Raw genomic sequence first — 19,692 nt, forward strand, 5'->3', positions numbered from 1 at the left:
TTCTCAGGGGTGGGGTTTGATTTGTTTTTCAATCCTATCTTTTGTAAAAATTGATCTACTTGTACGGAATGATTAAAATAAAATTAATAAAAAAAAAAGGAAAAAAAAAGTGAACTTTCTGTACCTGTTAACTCTTCATATGGCTCCAGCTCTGTCAGGCAACATGCTATTGTCTATCAGCAAAAGGTGCTGGAAATTCAGCATGCAGTGCCTAAATTTGACATGCCCAATTTTCAGTCATGTAAACCGATATGGCAACAAGATCAGCAATTGCAGTAGGCATAAGCTACGACTAGAGGTTGTGTGATGTGACATGAGCTTTACTGTAAAATCTTAAATGAGATACCTTCATTACCTTGTGTATAGTCTGAAAGCACATATTGAAGACTGCTCTGGAACTACACCTATACGTTTTACAATCTAGAGCTCACTCTGGATAACAACATCTGCTGTATAAATAAAAGTAAATGTCATTGTACTCTGTACATGTGACAGTATTACTACTACTACAACAACATAGCAGTCCACCCAGTTCCAGTTGCCCTACTGTACATTTAGAAACATAGGAATCCATTCTATTGGCCAGTTGCTCACTGTCAGTATGAGTGACTGGTATGGAAATTGACCTCATGTAAAGAATATAGACTCTCCAGCCATTAGCAATCACATTTTGCAGGAACATATACCAGCTATTTAGCACCATGTTTATTATCTCTAGCAATGACTGTAGATATACTTTTCTAATTATTAAAACTGGTTGATGCCGCAGTGAGCTAAACATCTCTCTATTATAAAAAAAAATCTTGGACGGCTTGGAAGGAGACATTAGTGATTTTCTTGGAGACACTTTTATGTCCCGCGAGACAAGGCAATGAGACAAGAGGACAGCTACTGTACAAGCTTTTAAATGATCCGACACGCAGCACAACAAGCAGAACACGCAGCTCGGCAGCAGCAAGCTAGCAGCTGATCCGACCGCATCTCCTTAGCATGCGTTCAGATCCCTCCCACCCTTCACAACACAAGCGGCAGAGACGCGAAATGGCTGGATCGCCCCCCAGTGGCAGGGGGTGGGTGAGCGAAGTGAGTAGGGAGCAAAGCCCCGTAGTTAGTATATATTTTCAATCATCTCTTGGTGTTAGGTCACACTACCACAATATTGCACAAATTGAACCTACAATATTGCATGGGTTGTTTATGACACTTTTTTCTCTACTTCTGATAGGGACAATTTGAAAGAAAACTAAAAACATTCACCTGCCCACAAACAATGTAGCACTAGTCACCTGGTACTGTAAAATGGTCCCATTTTCCACTGGCTCTTTTTCATGGACGGTCTTGGTCACCTGTTTGCTCTCATTTCCTTTCAATGCTTCGGGATTAGACTCAGTTGGTTGATTGGAATCAAAATACCTGCATTACGGAATGGTAAAGGTCAAGTCAAAGAACCATTAGATTGCCTTCTTTTTAGCATTTCATTTAATGTATTGCTACACACGTGCACTTGGGAGTTAACCAAAGGGACCAAAAAACGGCAATTCAACGCCAGGCTGGGGGGCGGCGGGTTGCACTAAACTGCTCTCTTTTCTCTCCACAGACCACATACGAGAAATCCTGCCTGTCCCGACCCCGAGGATGTCACTTCCTGGGAACCGACTATAAAAAACCCTCATCCTTCATACTTAATCAGTTCTACTTTGGACTCAATCTGTACACATTGTACTCAACTGAAGGCTTTTTGCAGCCAGAGAAACTATACGGAAGGCTGCCCCAAACCTTTGTTGTGTGTCAAGTCATTTATTTCACAGTACAAATCAATCCATTACACTAGCTGAAATAATTTTCAATTGTTAAATTTAAAATTTTATCAACTGAAATACAGAAGCATTCTGCCTCTGGGATGTAGTTTACAATATTTACCAGGACAATATTCTTTTCAGATAAACAAACATGGACTAATAAGAAATGTGTAGCATATAAAGGTGCCAATTCAATCTACACAACTGACTCATGGTGTAATCTTAAGCGAATCATTTAACCTATTAGTGCTTCAACAGCCCAGAGAAACAATTTTCTTTTTTTACTTTAGATAAAAACTAATCATCTGTGCAAAAATTTTATCAGAGGTTTTTGTTGCAGTTCACTTTCTCTCACTTTCTGTAGCAGTAACAGGCTACAGGCAGATGTACTTATTCATTTTTTAAAAGCTCGAGACTGTTTAACTATTCTGACTTGTGCTGGATTGTTCCTCAACCTCTCGAACTTTCTGCCTAAACCCTGCCACGTTTTATTGTTTGCACTCCTCTAAATAAGTAAACTTTACTCATCTACTGTACGTCTCTGCATCAAGTTGTAATCTGTCAAATAACACCAAATCCACCTTCAAAGTACTGTATGCCACTAGTTGGTTTTATCCCACCACCACGTGCAGAATCCTCCACATCCATAAATGACTGTTTACCAAACTGGTAGTTAACCACAGATGGATAAAGCTGTAAAAAGCCAGAAAGTGCAGTGAATCTACAAACGTATTGTTGTGCAAGTAATTAAAAAAAATGACCTGGGTAAGAATACAGTATTGCACCATTCTGTTTAAATTACATTTTCAAAACACCTAGGTAAAGGAGAAAGTCTTTCACAGCCACTGAAAACGTGTTCTCTCTTTTTTGGAATGATGTAAATAGTTAAATATGGTTACAATTGCTACAGAAAAATACCTGTCTGACGTGAAGAGATTGTAGCCTGTAGTATCTAGTATTCTTTTTTGAGTGATGCACAAGCTCAGCCAAGACGATTTTAATACTTGCACTGAAGGAGGTAGCTTCTCAATTTTTAATAACCGCAAAGCACGATCTGGATCCATTGATTCATCAGCTATCACGTGAGTAACATCTGAGCAGAATGTGTTTTCAATGCTACCACCATTCTGGAGTATCTGATTCTGAAAGATTGTTGTCCTGGCACTGCCAATTCCTGCCTGGATGATGTATGCTCTTAATCCATTGAGCCAACCTAAAATAAAAGCAAAAATGACTTAATCAAAACAAGAACACAATCAGCTTTAGCATCGTACAATATTCTTAAACCCACTTAATTCAACTTAGGGTAATGGGAGCCCAAAGCTTATTCAGGAACCATCAAATGCAAGTCAGAAACCAGAATGTTGAAGTGCAGGAGTCCACTGCAGGACTACACTGTGAAAATTGCCAAATAATATAAATGGAATATCTTGGGGGTTGTGGGAGGCAATTGGAGTGCCCAGAAATAAAAGAATTGTGAGGAAGAATGCACTGCTGTTCTAGTGATCAAATACAAAAAACAGAATAAATAAAAAGTGTGTATAAAAAAACAACACTACTATCGTGGGATGCATCAGGAGTGGGCAGGAAGAGGAGTAAAGGAACCTAATCAAGGACTTTTTAAATGGTGCGACTCAAACCACCTACAATTGAACACCAGCAAAACCAAGGAGCTGGTGGTGGATTTTAGGAGGACCAGGCCCCTCATGGACCCCGTGATTATCAGAGGTGACTGTGTGCAGAGGGTGCAGACCTATAAATACCTGGGAGTGCAGCTGGATGATAAATTGGACTGGACTGCCAATACTGATGCTCTGTGCAAGAGAGGACAGAGCCAACTATACTTCCTTAGAAGGCTGGCGTCCTTCAACATCTGCAATAAGATGCTGCAGATGTTCTATCAGACGGATGTGGTGAGCGCCCTCTTCTATGTGGTAGTGTGCTGGGGAGGCAGCATAAAGAAGAGGGACGCCTCACGCCTGCACAAACTGGTGAGGAAGGCAGGCTCTATTGTAGGCACGAAGCTGGACAGTTTGACATCTGTGGCAGAGCGATGGGCGCTGAGCAGGCTCCTGTCAATCATGGAGAATCCACTGCATCCACTAAACAGTGTCATCTCCAGACAGAGGAGCAGCTTCAGCGACAGACTGCTGTCACTGTCCTGCTCCACTGACATACTAAGGAGATCGTTCCTCCCCCACACTATGCGACTCTTCAATTCCACCCGAGGGGGTAAACGTTAACATTATACAAAGTTACTGTCTGTTTTACCTGAATTTTTATTACTCTTTAATTTAATATTGTTTTTATCAGTATGTTGTTGCTGGAGTATGTGAATTTCCCCTTGAGATTAATAAAGTATCTATCTATCTATCTACCTACCTACCTACATACCTAAAATACTTGTGTAAGAGCCAATCTTAGAAAGGTAAAACTTTGAGTTAAACTCATATTAGTGTTTGCTTAATTTCAATAGAATATAAATTTATTTCATAGTCATAGACAATGGTATAGTATTTTCCCCCTGTAAGTTAGTATGATATAGAAGTTTCTTGCTATAACTAAGATACAGTGTGTTCATTGATTCAGTTGTTGTTTAGAACAGGTCCCAGTAAACAGAGATTTAGGGCGGCACGGTGGTGCAGTGGTAGCGCTGCTGCCTTGCAGTAAGGAGACCTGGGTTCGCTTCCCGGGTCCTCAATGCGTGGAGTTTGCATGTTCTCCCCGTGTCTGCGTGGGTTTCCTCCCACAGAATAGGTACTTTGTGGCGATCCTAAATTGTCCTTAGTGTGTGCGTGTGCCCTACGGTGGGCTGGCGCCCTGCCCGGGGTTTGTTCCTGTCTTGCACCCTGTGCTGGCTGGGATTGGCTCTAGCAGACTCCCATTAGGATATAGTGGGTTGGAGAATGACTGACAAAGGGACTTCAAAAACCCATTTTCAGCTTAGAAATGTGACAGACATACAGTTTTTTGACCGTTTAAAAATGCTAGAAACATTTAGAAGTGACTGTAACTATTAGAAATGTAACATGATTTATGCTTTGAACAGAACTTCTCTTACATAAGAACTTTTCTGATTTTTGCTATTTTAATTTTTTCTTTTTTGTATGAACTGTTTTACTTTGAATTTTAACTAAAACTTTTAAAAACGAAGATATGTTGTCTGTGGAATCATTTCGACGTGTCAGGCTTGGTTGTGGCAGGCTTTTGTTGATACCCATATTTTATGTTAGAGCTTCTGAACTTTGGTAATTTTGGCAAAACACAGCTATAACGTGAGAATAAAAAAAACTTAGAAAAGGCTGAACAAAATAAATTAATAACATTAAAGGATTCAGAAATGACAGACCATTCAGTTTGTCTTATTTACTTTGGTCAGCTAATAGCCATGTCACTGGATTATCTTAACATGAAGAATTTGTTTTTATTTTTGTGCAACAACCATATTTGTTTTTAAATTTACAGTTGAAATCAGAAGTTTCCATATACTTAGGGTAAATTCTTTAAAACTCACTTTATAACCCCTCCACAGATTTTATACTAACAAACTATAAATTTGGCATATCATTTAAGACATCTACTTTGTGCATGGCAAAAGTAATTTCTTTCAACAATATTCACAGAAAGAGTATTTCACTTTTGATTGACTATATCACATATAGGGGTGGGCGGTATGACCAAAATTCTATATCACTGTATTTTTCTAAATTATCCCGGTTTCACGGTATTCGACGGTATTTTTTTCCCCATGCATGAGTGGATGTTAACCACATTTTCCACTGCAATTACTGGCTAAGAATAACCTATTCCACTGTCAAGAGTATTGTACATTGTACAAAAAAAAACATTTTAATGTGCACACAAGTATTAATACAGTTTTGCATTGCCCCATAAAGTGATAGTTTTCAAGGGGGTGGCACTAATGGAGAAGGTATCACATTGCATGACAGATGCAGTCAAAATATAGAACCTTTTTATTGAACAAATTTTGCAAAAACAAACTATAATTTTGACAACATATTTTCAACCATACAAAGAGGCATTTAGACTTAGTAAAATATCCAGAAGTGCTTGTCAAAAATTGTATTGCACCGAATATGTCTTAGAAAAGGAATAAATAGTAAATATTTTTTGTAAACCAACTACACTTTCTGTTAATGTTAACAATCTCTGTCCACTGACACGTTAAAGTGACTTTTTAAACAACTTTATCATCATTAAACTGCATAATATTTAAACTAATAAATAATAACAATAAAATAAATAATAGTATTATTACTGATAGTTGCACTATTACTTCAAGACTTCAAGCCCAGGTGCATTACACAGTATTCACCAAATTAAAATAAAATAAAACAAGTGCAACTTGGTGATGACATCTTTACCAACTGAACCATCATTTAGGCAAACTGCATTAATATGGACCTTGCTTCAAGCTAAGCTATACTGGGAAGAAAAAAACAAACTATATGTCGAGAACAAAGTCAACATTTCCACTTTATTCTCGCCGTTTATGTTGAGATTAAAGTCGACATTTCCACTTTATTCTCATAGTTTACTTCATAATTAAAGTAGAATGTCGTAAACTAAACTTCTTCCTAAAATCAATGTTTAATCAATTACTTAATTTACCCCGTCATAAATTAATGCAGCACATTAAATGCTTTGTGTTACGTTCCCCGACCCAGTGGTTAATCACTACGCTTCTTAAACTGACTTCCTCCGCACTAAGAGAAGACAGCGATCACCATACAGAATCCATTCACTTCATGATATTCCTGCTTTCTGAAAATTTAGAATGCGAAGATAAATACTTGATATCATTTTCATGATGAAATGCATTAAAGCAGGTATTACACATGCACGGTAGTGAGGCGGTAGTGCTGCTCCCTCGCAGTAAGGGGTCCCCAGGTGTATGTTCAGTGTAGAGAACTTTATGGCAGGTGTGACGAGGCTCCAAAAAACTGGATGTATGAATAGCTATCGCACAGGTTTAACTTAAATATTGTGTAAATGTTGGGTTTGTGATCTGCTAGTCGGAGACACGAACACAGAATTCAATGCATGTTCTTCTGAGCGGGCTATCTTTATTGCATGCATGCTGTCTCTATCTGACGTACCAAAACCCCAGTTCCTTCATTTTTCTTTCACCACATAACCAATCACTACACGATAAACGTCTTTGTGAAATTAAAACTAGTTATAAACTTAGCCCACGGAGTGTTCAGAACTTTAAAAATATCTTCGTTATACATGTTTAATTATGCCATCCATTCAGAGTTGCGCCCATCTCTGAACGAGTCGCCAGCACATTGCAGGATGAATACAAGCAAAACATACACTAGCAGGGTCAATATAGCACAACAAAACCCCACATCCTACATGACTTTGAAAGGAAACTGAAGCACGCCGAGTAAACCCACCAGAAAAACATGCAAATGCAAGGCAGGCACGCCGCTGTGCCCCCATATGATTAATGCATGCTTTAATGCATTTCACCATGAAAATTATATTAAGTATTTATCTTAGCATTCTAAATGTTCAGAGAGCAGGAAGATCATGAAGTGAATGTATTCTGTGCGGTGATCGCTGCCGGCGCCTCCTCTTAGTGCAAGAAGAAGTCAGTTTAAGAATCACTTAACACAAAGCATTTAATGTGCTATATAACTTATGACGGGGTTTGAGAAAAACTAGTAAATTAAATATTCATTTTACGATGAAGTTTAGTTTACGATGTTCTACTTTAATGACAAATTACGAAAATAAAGTCAACATGTCGACTTTAATCTTGACATAAACGGCGAGAATAAAGTAGAAATGTCGAGAATAAAGTCAACATGTCGACTTTATTCTCATCATAAGCGTCAAGATTAAAGTGGAAATGTCGAGAATAAAGTCAACATGTCGTCACACTATTACACCGTACCCAGGTACATTACACTGTATTGAAAACAAATAAAACAAGTACAACTTGGCTTGCAGTATTATCCAGTAGTATAGAAACAGTATTTACACATCTGACCTTTTAAAACTAAAGTATCTCCAGGCGACGGACATGACTCCTTTTTTTCGGCAAAAGTTCTTCTGTTCATCATGTTCAACTTTATCGTCGGCTTCAGTTTTGGAATGTTCTCTGTCCATTTTCACCGCGCAATACCTATGCTACCGCTACCTATTTGGTGGTGTAGCAGTGAAAAAGAGCCCTAGTGCAACAAATCTGTGTTTAGCGGTGTAGCAGTGAAAAAGGTCCCCACTTGAACAGTTTCCCGCTGCGCCACGTTCCGAACGTCGTTTAGGCAATTTAAACCGGTGTTGCGGTATAAGAAAAATCCATATCATAAAAAAAATTAAAAACGGTTTTCAGTATGAACCGGTATACCGCCCAGCACTAATCACATATACTGTGATCTTCCTAAGACACACACACACATATCCAACAAAAAGGATCTTTCAGTTAACATTTGGTCAAACATAACTTAACTGCTTCCACAGCACAGACCAGTGTTTGGTGCTTCATAGCCTTGGGCCAAAAGTGGGAGAAAGAGCCTCATCATTATGATTTGAACTGGTGATTGGAATGCTGTAAAAATGTCAACCTTCAGACATCATGTTATCTTTGAAGCCTGTGCTTCTAACAAATCCTTAACTGCCAGCTGTAATTATCTGTTCTTATGACACCATTTCATATAATTATTTCCATGTGTCAGCAGAAGTTGTATATTTACAAGTAAAACTGTGAATTAATAAAACAAACAAATGTCCCTTGTTGACTAGTAGTTTTACAGTACCAATGGTGTATGGCTTATAGTGTTGCCTCACATTTGCATTCAGGAATATATTATTAATAAGTAATTTTAGTTAAAAGTACCCAATAAATAAGCTCATATAACTATAATGGTCATTGTTGTTTTAATATCTCATAAACAGAATTAATCTGTTTGACCTTGTAGGTTTAGAGGGCTTCCACTGATAGTGAAACCAACCACTCTGCTTAACACACAGCAATAAAGAACACTATGCAGAGATTTTCACAGGTTTGTGAGGTCCATAGGCAATAAATCCCTGTGAAGTATCAGATAATGGATGGGGATAGTGGATGATAAGATGAAGAAGACAATTCTGAATACACAAAGAGGTCAACTGTGCACAAAGTGTTCTAATATGCTCAACCTCATGAAATGTTCCTCAAAGATTAATTTAGTAGATGTTAAGTGGATTTGGATGTTTTGTGAAAGACCATAAAATGAAGGAAACAATGCCTATGAAGTTTAATTCAGGATGCTACAATATTTATATAAAAACTTGTTTAATTACGAATAAAATAAAACTCATGGACTATATTTTTATCTGTAAAGGTGAGGGCTTACACAGCTTTGCACAGTTTAAGTTCTGATGGGGAGTCAGTTATGGTGACTGATGGAAAGAACGGAGTGCTTTATCTCAAAATTATGTATTTGTTAGTTTTATATTGATTTACTGTTCATAGTAATAATATTGCAGATAATTTTAACTTAATCTTATGAATCCAATAACAAATACACTTCTCTGCTTTAAGCTTTCTCACCATGAAAGGTTCAAGGTCGTGTAACAACTGGGTACCCCTTAAAGTAACATCATATTAATATACATTACTGGTCATAAGGTTTAGAACACCTCAGTTTTTCAGTTTTGATAGAAATGCACACAGTTTAATGTCTTAATGTTTCATGAAACCAAGGCAAAGAACAAATAAACAATGGCAAAAAAAAAAAAAAGTCAGGGATCCATTAAGAGAAGAAAATTTTATTCACATTTTTGATTCATCAAAGTACCTGGCTTTTGTTGATAGAAAAGCCAAACTGTGGCAACCCTTTTAATTGAGAATCCCAGTCACTCTGTGCAAGTCACCAACTCTGCCTCCCACAAAAAAAACCCCCACAACATCACACGTCCTCCTCCATATCTGACAGTTGGTATCACACACTAAGGAACCATCTATTCATCAACTCGATGGCGTGCTAACACCCTGCGTAATGAATCGAAGATTTCAAATTTGATTCAATGTCCATAAGGACTTTCTTACAGTCTGCAGAATTACACAGCTGGTATTTCAAAGCCCTATTTTCTCCTTTAAGGAATGGCTTTATTACTGCCACTCGACTTGTTAAACCTGCAGCACAAAGTCTCCCCTTCTCAGTAGAAACTGAATTGCTTTTTTCAACCACTGTTAAGTTCTGTTTGAAGCCTGTCACACAAGTTGGTGACACTCAGAAACTTGTCTTGAGATTGCCTTATGAGTTTGGGTCTGCCAGATCTCTTCTTCCAGTTTCCAATTGCCTTTGTGTGCCTCTGTACTCACTGACGTTTTTTTTTTTTTTTTTTTGCAATTTCACTAAATGAAAGGCCTAAACTTCTAAGAAAAAATAATAATGCTTTGTCTCATGTCATTTGTTAATTGCTGTTTTCTTGCCATTATCACTATAATATAGTCTAAGTAGTACTTCAGAGGGTGTAGTAACATGGTCTGTTCCAACTCTGCTTTAAGAAAGACAGAGGGGTTTTTAAGTAATCTGCAGAAGTTTGGACACCTGTGAAAATTGTTTGCTTCAACTTACAAGGCTTAACTTACTATAATCATTGCAGAACACCTGTAGGTTGTAACCTATTAGTTGTTCCCTGAAGAAAGCCCATTTGTAATATCTCAAATTTGCTTTTTTCAGTTTTTGCTAACCTAAACTTTACATTTATTTTATGAAACTAAAATACTGTATATTGAAATATTATCACCAAAATAGGTTTACTTTGTTTCCGTATAATGTAAAAGAAACTTAGTTCTACATTTTAATATTATACTTGAAATATAATAAAACATATTTCAAACAATATATTTTAACAAACATATTTCCAAATATGTAATATACTGTGCCTCCATAATAATGCTTCTATTAGACCGTTCACTTATTTGGCTTATTTATTTATTTCTCTGGAAAAAGTCAATGAAAGTCTTGAACATTTATTTATTTTAGTCTCCCTGTATCTCTTTTTAAGTAGTTAAAGAAGTCACCTGCATCAGCAGCATTCATAGACTGCTAAAGACACAAGCAAAGGCACATTCCATGTTGAAATCAGTTACCACCAACTACAAGGTAAATAAATACATGTAAGGTATGTTTAGGCATGTTTTATCATTTTGTTTTATATTCTTTACTAAAATACTTTAACAGTGTGCTTATCTTATTCCATGTTATACAGCTGTGGTTAAGAATGTGATAACACAGTTTTACATCTAAAATTTTTAAACTAATTTCCAAATAAAATTATTTAGGACTTTAATACACTGTCATTTATACCAAAAACAGAACTTATCTGCTAAGCAAAAATGACACTTATAGACTTTGAAGTATGTCATATTACAGTAGGCGTTATAAAATATATTTTACTGTGTAGTGTTTTACAGTATATTTAAATATATTCTAATATGTTATAAAACATTTCACAGCATATTATATATAGTGTTTTAAAATTAAAATACAGTTAGCTTATATTGGAAAATTGATTGCTATATAAAAATAGCAATAATTTACAAATTTTAAGATATATTCATAGGGCAGTAATACATTTGAAATATGCACATTTTTGTAAAAGGATTCTGTCAAAAATTGTAATATATAATGAGATGGTAGAATTCCCAATTCATGAATGAAATGTTCATGTAACTTAGGAAGAATAACCTTTGTGATAGATGGCCAGGAACCCTGTCCCGCCGGGATGCCTGGAGGAAACAGGAACCGGGAGAGCGGCGCTTCTTTTCCCTGGGCACTCAGCCGGTCCTTGTTCCCTGGGGGACAGCACTTCCGGGACACCAGGAAGTGTTGTCAGACCAGGGATGGCTTATACTCGGATTGCTTCCGGGTGCAAGGGCAGCACTTCCGCCACACTGGGGAGTGCTGCCGGAAGTACAACGTCAGGCACCTGGAGCATATCCAGGACAAGATAAAAGGGGCCGCCTCACTGCAATCAGGGAGCCAGAGTCGGGAGGAGGAAGACGGAGCTTGCGAGGGAGGAGTGGAGGCAGCCGGAGAGAATTAAAGGACTGAGGAGTTGTGAGTCGCTGGAACCTGTGTATATAGTTGTGTAAATAAACCTGTGTGTTTAGGACATTGGTGTCATGTCTGTCTGTGTTCGGCTATCTATTACACCTTTAAAAAAATGTATGGATATAAAACATCACCTGATATTGGAGTCTCTGGTTTTATTTTTTTGTTCAGCTCTTCTTTTTGAGGCTCTGGAATTCTCCTCTTCACTTTAGGGAAAGCTTTCACAATTCCACGTGGCTCCATACATTTAATACACTTGAGGGGGAAAAAAAACTGTCAGTGAACAATTCATTTTAAAAAAATAAAATAGCAAAAAACAACAGAATAAACTCAAAATGCTTATGAATATAAGCTCAGGTTCCCAAACCTTAAATTCACTGCTATTGGTATTACATTATTAAATACTCTTTATTTTATTTAGCAACTTTAACAGCAAACATAGCCATTGAGAAAACAAAATGCACATAAAGATTAACAATAATTCACTTTTTAAGTTTACTTTTTTCCAACTACAGTGTTATACGAACATTGATCTTTTCCTGGGAGCATAAAATGAAAAGAGAAGTCTTGCTGAACGATTCTCAGATTTTACCAACTACTTCTTCCTTCTGTACTAATCTTCACAAGGTGACCCATAAAAATATGAAATATCACTGGATACTCATTTATTTGCTCTGCAAATAATGACGCTGGTTTTAAACATTAAAATCCATTAGTGGTCTGGCTCTACACAATCCACCTTCACACGTCATGTCTAAATGCTGTAGCTAGCTGTAAGTCGGAATTTATAAAAGGAGACAGACAGCTATAGTATAATGCAGAATGGAAGGTTGTGATAGGCTCACACATTTTCCAAGTTCAGAATGAGACCTGTAAACAGCTTCTTACTAGCAAAAATGGTCAGAATATCCAAAAACAGACACTTGCTGGTCAATAATCGTTATAATTTTTTTGTGATGAAATTATTTGTTGAAGTTCAGTGATTTAAAATACAGCTCAGAAAAGAGTTAAACAGCGATATTTCAAAATTAAAGGCAGACAACTTTGTGCTACTCTAAATTGTACTTTTGAAAGTCTTTGACAAGCACACTCTTTTGGAGCCCTCTATAAAATGGGTTGTATAAAAGTAAAGACTGAGACACTTCCAAAACTAAACGAGAATGGCTAATATTCAGTAAAGCAGATTCACTGCAACCAAACTATACTTGGGGAATCAGTCAACTATCACACTCCACTATGTTTGACAATCGTCAGCTTTCCATAATCCCATTTTTAGAGCAGAACATAATTTCATAGTAACCCTGCTCATGATAACCTGAACGAATTTACATTGAAAGTGAGAGAGCAAGCTTGATGCAACCAAAACATTCATTGTATATCGATCAAAATACTACACGCCATCGCATACAAACATGCAATCATTGACTTAAATAACAAAGGATCTAAGAAGAGAGATCAGAAAATGTCTTACTTGAACAAACCATTCATCAATATAATTACAAACACGCATGGGCTGTAATTTTTTTCTATCTCTATACCTCAAATGTTTGAAGTTGAAAAAATGAGATTAGTTTCAGTGTGCAATTTCTGAAAAATGGTCATGCAACAAACTTGAGCAGTGTCTTCTGAATAGATATTTCTGCTTCACTTTTGGTTGTTACTGAATTTCAAAGATGCCAGGATTTGTTCGATATGTGTAAAGAAAACAAAACATTTTCTTTAACAAATCTAACATAAAAGTGTGTGTAAATAAGCTTTAAGGAAGATAACAGGTTTATGATGAAAAATACACCAATTAAGAAAAAGGAAATGGTATGCTGTAACATACTTATCCAAACTCAAGACAGTGTTGCATATTTTCATTTCCAAAGTAGTATTTTTTAAAGGAATTTTTAAATGCTTTTGAAAATAATTAATATAAGTTAGAGATCCCTTGTATTAAGATCTATTACAGACTAAAGATGTTAAAATTCAAGATATATGGTAAATGTTTAATGCAAAGAAACAAAGTATGAGTGTTTACACAAAATTCTGAACTTAACTGTCAAATTAAAACAGCTCCAAATTTAATTGTCGGTGTATTTTGGAAAGTCACGCTGGGCATGGAAAGGCTCCGCTAGTTACGGTATGTTTTTTGCTTATGTAGCCTAAATGTTCGGTGGTGGAGTTTCAAATGTGAAACATGCACTCTCCTGTTTATTGGTAGCATGCCTTTCTCTTTCTTCCATTTTTCTCTCACTCAATCAGTCAGTCTGTACAGCACAGCAAACACGAAGGAGACAACTTGTAACTCGCTTGAGGATTCTGCTGGCTTCCATTTGTATACCCTTCAGACTCATTAACAACTTGTTAAAAAAGGAATTATGTAAACAGGAACTTAAACTATCGTTTGGGGTAAACTTTACTAACCATGATAACACCTATTTACACAAAGCAGTGTAACCAGTTTAATTTAGCTTACATGTGCACTCAGCAAACGCTTATAAGTGACCTGTGTAAAAGAATTACACCTAACAGATAGTTCTCACTCCAAGGCTAATTCACAGGGAGAAAGAATATGCAGTCCTGAAATGTAACATTTGCTTATTTAATATGGGGGAAAAAAAACACATTTGCACACATATTTAATATCCCCTTGGGATTAATAAAGTATCTATCTATCTATCTATTTAATACTGCGCAGAACAGTTTGGGTATTTTAACTAAGGGGAACCATTCGCTAACATGTGAGATGCTAAACCAAACCAGTTAAAAAAAATCAAAAAAAAAAACACAACAATATATTTTTCTAACAGCACTGCGATTGAAGAGGGGTTCTCCCTTAATAATTTTAAGGGTTGTGATTGTTAGATTGGTTAGATTGGGGGGGGGGGGGGGGGGGGTTGTCAGTTTCAGAGCTGTGACCAGGGGCTGGGGGTTGCTGGAGTGGAACCGATAAATAAGAGTACCAGTAATCAACAGCAAAAAATGTCACTTGTCAACTACGGAGCTTAACATCTTCCTTAAAGTTCATTGAACTTTATCTTTACATTTTATAACGTGACTAGCAAAATACCCACGCTTCGCAGCGGAGAAGTAGTGTGCTAAAGACTTTATGACAAAGAAAACATTTTAAAAATATTGAAGTAACATGATTGTCAATGTAATTGTCATAGGCTTACTTTAGTATGACAGTGAATTTGATGATTGTATAGAGTTTAATTTATGATTGTAAATGTTATGTATGATAAATGCACATTTTTAGGATGTAAGGATCTCTTTGTAAATGACGTTTGCAGTTCTGCCCTCGGGCTGTAAAAAGACCAAGCTGTCTGCCGAGCTTACTCTTGAGCATTCAACGTACAGTTGGCCATGTGAGAAGCAATCTTGTGTCAGGTCAATGCCGACCTTTTTTACAGTCTGGCCCTGTGACTTATTTATTGTCATAGCAAAGCAGACCATTACTGGAAATTGGAGGCGTTTGAATTGGAATGGAAGGTCAGAGGAATAAATACAGTCTTCCCTGAGCCAGCTCCAGTGAAGACAGTTTCCTCAATGAGGTTTTTGTGCAGAGATTTGATCTGAAACCTGGTGCCATTACAAAGTTTCGGTGGTTGTAAGTTTCGTAGTAAAGCGTTGGAGTAAATGAAAAGGCAGGAGTCACCAGTAAGAAGACGTGAAGCAGTGGAGTAAAGAAGAAGTGAGCAATGAGCACGACAAACAGCTGAGGAAAGTAAGGAAGCGAGTGAGGTGGCACATGAGTGCAGGATGTCGTTAATGTATATAGGCAGGGCGCCAACCACATGGTAGGTGCGCGGACAGCGGCCGTGTGGAAAAAGGAAGGGGGACGGCCCCTGTGCGTCTCTGCCATGAAATAAATGCTCTGTTAACGGAAATAAGGATTGAAACCGCCAAAAGGAGATGTCAGTTCCGAAAGTTCCTTACGGCAGAATGGTGAGAACCGGCAAAAAGAAGATGTTATTTTCAAAAGTTTGTTACGGGGCACGGCGTGAAATGAAACACACTTAACGTTTGTAACTACAGTGTAAAGGATGAGCATGGGAAATTTGGGCTTCCTACGTATAATGGAAGTCACAGAAATAGTGAGGAGGGGTTTCCCCTATCTATATATACAGTTTAGGGGGTACACCCTTGGGTGTTGCATATAGGACATGAAACTTACCTAACTTTTGTAAGTACACAGCAAGGAATGTGCATGCGAAATTTCAGCTTCCCACCTTTATGGAAAGTGGGAGAAATAGTGATGAGTCAGTGAGGGCTTTGCCTTTTACATGTGTAGATTACATCTCTTTTTTTCCGGTCCATGACACAGCCTGGTCTTCAGTCATCTGTTCATACTATTGGTTATTGGTGGTATTTGTCTGGTCCATCAATCACTCCTGCTGTAGCCATCATTTGCATAAAGCCCACTCTTAGGGGCACAAACAGCATGTAAATTAGCATAACAATAAATATTGATAAATAAAAAAAAAAGTGTCAGCTTTTCAGAAATCACTAAATTTCAATCCAATCTGTCAAGGCATTTAGATTTTCGACTGTGGGGATGTTCACCACCACCCCCCAGAGTACTGATACTTTGAACTGTCCTTTCTTAGCAGATACCAAGTACCATAGATGTACCATTCTGCCAAATTTCAGCTTTTTAATTAAATGGGGAATAGTTTTTTTTGTTGATGGTTGAGTGAGTGAGTGAGTCTGCCAACTTTGCATTATTATATATATTATAGAGAGAGATATCTACCTTGATTTTCAGAAGGCTTTTGGTAAGATTTCACACGAAAGATTAGTGATTAAAGTAAAAGAAGTGGGGATTCAGGGTACTGTTTGTAGGTGGGTAAAAAATTCAGTCAAACATAGGAAGCAATGCTGAGGGGACCTTTATCAGAATAAGGGGATGTTAAAAGTGGTGCACTTCAGGGATCAGTTCTGAGGTCACTGGTCTTTTTAAAGATGCATAAACAATCTGGTCAAGAATATAGTCAATAAGCTAGTTAAGACTGCAAATGATACCAAACTAGATGGAAGGACACACTATGTAAAATCAGATGATTTTTTAAAGAGGGACTCAGAGAGCATACAGACTTGGGCAGATAAAATTTAATAGAAGTAAATGCAAAGTAGGACATAAATAAATGTTAGATTTGAATACACAACATGGGGTTTGAAATTTGGAAGTACCTTTTTTTTTTTAGTATGACCTGGGAGTCAAAGTGGTTTACTCACTCACTATTTACATCCAGACAGGGCACAGAAGCCATCAAGAAAGCTAACGGAGTGTTAGGTTATATATCATGAAGTGTGAAGAACCAGTCACTAGAGGTTATGCTTACGTATTTTACACACTAGTGAGACATCACCTGGAATACTACGTTGACCTTTGGTCTCTCAATTACAAGAAGACATTGCAGTGCTAGAAGAAGTCAAGAGATAAGTGGTGAGGTATGAGATATGAGGACAGAGTGAAGAGGTTGAGCCTTTTTAGTTTAAGCAAACAGAGATTAAGAGGGGGCATGATTAAAGTGTTGAAATGAATTAGTATAGTGAATCACAGTTGTTAAAGTAAATTCTGCAACAGGAATACAGGAACGTGGTTGGAAAATTGGGAACATTACGCACAAATGTTAGAAAGGTCTTCTTTAAGCAAAGACCCATAGACACATGGAATAAATTACCAAGTCATGTGGAGGAGAGCAGGTCTTTAGGGAACTTCAAATCTCAACTTTTTATTTATTTAGAATAATCTAGACAAATAGAATGGATGAGCTTGTTAAGATGAATGGCCCATTCTCATCACAACATTTCTATTATTCTATATTATGAGTGACTAATTCCAATATTGTTTCCAAGTTTTTACACATATTCCAAGTTATATTTTGTGCCATACATATATTACAAGGCAAGGATCATTTGGCAGCCAATCAATATAAAGAACGTTGAAATAAGAAGAGCACCATGCAAAAATGAACATGTAAACACATTTACAGTGTGTGCTTTTACAAACTTCACAGCAATTTAATAAGTTAATTCAGTTCAAGATGGGATTTCATAATGTTCCCAAATTCAAAAATAGTTCAAAATATTTCAGTCTGCATAAGCAGACAAAGCACAGTCATAAGCCTCCATGCAAACATTTGTTTCTGAGGGGTAAAAGTTGACTTTCCCCCCTCCCTCTTTTCCCCCTTTAATTGTACTATTGTTCCACTCTCTTTAAAATGTAACTCTGCCAAAATGGAAGAACACCAATGCTAACGTCTGGTAAAATGAATAAAAATTTAGGTTGCCAATTGTTTTTGGCAGTTTTATCATGTCTTTCACTGATCACCTTTTATTTCCTCTCTGAACGCTATGTTTAATTTTACCACACACAGCTCAACTACAAATGGCCACAAGGTTTCCTGTTGAACAAGTAACTGAGGCGGTATTTATAGAACCACTGGCAACTGTATTTTTTCATTGCAATGACATGTGACAAAAGTCCAGTGAAAATACCCGCAGTGTATTTGTATAGGCCTTCTAGAAATTTCTCATTAGAGGGGCACATCAATTGGATAGGTGGCACAACAAAATATGACAGGACAAAACACGCAGGATAAAAGCGCACAATGACAAAAGCATGCAGGTCAGAGGTTGAGGCTTGTGCAGGTGCGCCAAGCTGTATGATGCGGCTATGTCTTTGCTTTAATCTGACACAGTGGCTGTGAATATTCAACTCCTGGAATCGCTTTTAACACCTCAGCTGCAGCAGCCGGTGGTCCTCTCTGTTCTAGTTTTTAGAGTTTCTGAGAGACTGATTGTTTTCACCATCAAGTTATAGCATGGCAATGAAAGTTTAAAGTAATTAAACACTAAACAGTCAGAGAATGTTTAGACATGTTATTGTTAGGATTTACGTCCATTTTACTTTTATAGACCGCTGGTTGCCCTTTGCAGATCTTTTTTTTATTTTTACTTATTACAGTATACTATAATGCATTTCATTGATTGAATTAAATAGCAACTTTTACTTTTAGTGCCAGACAGTTCACTTGGAATTGGTGAGCATGAACCTTTCTATATTCTGATAGATGCTTCAGCTTCATTCATTTCTACCAACCTCGAGAGTATAAAAGGATCCCCTTTTATACTTTTACTATACAATGCTTTCCTTTGACTAGTCATATCTGTATAATCAGTTGAGTCAAAATTGACTTTAATATCTAAAATAAAAGTTTGACTAATCAGAATTCAAACTGTACCTCAAAATTAGCTATAATATTTTTTGACAGTTTAAAGGACTCTGGGAGTATGATGATTCCCTGGTCTGACAAGTCAAAAAACTCAGCCAGAACTCCAAGCACTATGTCTGGAGAAAACCAGGCACTGCTCATCACTTGGCTAATTCTGTTCCTACCATGAAGCATGGAGGTGGCTGCATCATTCTATGTATGTGGCTCTCAGCAGCAGGGACAAAGAGACTGGTCAAAATTGAGGGAAGGATGAATTCTGGTAAATACAGAGACATTCAAGAATAAAATCTCCTCCAGAGTGCAGCCACTTAAGACTGGGCTGACGGTTCACCTTTCATCACAACAATGACCCAAAGCTTACAGCCAAGACGATGCTGGAGTGGGTTCAGGACAAGTTTCTGACTGTCCTTGAGAGGCCCAGCCAAAGCCCAGACTTGAACACCATAGAACATGCGTGGAGAGACCTAAACATGGCAGTTTACAGATGCTTCCCATAAAACCTAATAGAGCAGAAAGGATCTGCCAAGATGAATGGGATAAACTGCCAAAATCCAGGTGCATAAAGCTACAGACTTACTGAAGAAGCTGTAA

At 37.3% G+C, this 19,692-nt stretch overlaps 2 protein-coding genes across 2 annotated transcripts in view; one reads left to right on the top strand and one right to left on the bottom strand.

Moving 5' to 3' along the window:
- The window catches only part of LOC114647247 (cytosolic purine 5'-nucleotidase), a 1,192,165-nt gene that overhangs the window by 843,955 nt on the left and 328,518 nt on the right, over window positions 1-19,692 (top strand). The gene's annotated exons all lie outside the window — the stretch shown is intronic.
- The window catches only part of poll (polymerase (DNA directed), lambda), a 46,968-nt gene that overhangs the window by 18,250 nt on the left and 9,026 nt on the right, over window positions 1-19,692 (bottom strand). Inside the window, exons 2-4 of the mRNA XM_028795903.2 lie at window positions 12,010-12,130; window positions 2,718-3,012; window positions 1,287-1,413 (exon numbers count right to left, since the gene is read on the bottom strand). Coding sequence (XP_028651736.1) covers window positions 1,287-1,413; window positions 2,718-3,012; window positions 12,010-12,118 — 531 coding nt within the window. The 5' untranslated portion in view covers window positions 12,119-12,130. The remainder of the gene's footprint in view (window positions 1-1,286; window positions 1,414-2,717; window positions 3,013-12,009; window positions 12,131-19,692) is intronic.

The sequence above is a fragment of the Erpetoichthys calabaricus genome, chromosome 2 (genome assembly GCF_900747795.2).
Source record: "Erpetoichthys calabaricus chromosome 2, fErpCal1.3, whole genome shotgun sequence".
Lineage (NCBI taxonomy): Eukaryota > Metazoa > Chordata > Cladistia > Polypteriformes > Polypteridae > Erpetoichthys > Erpetoichthys calabaricus.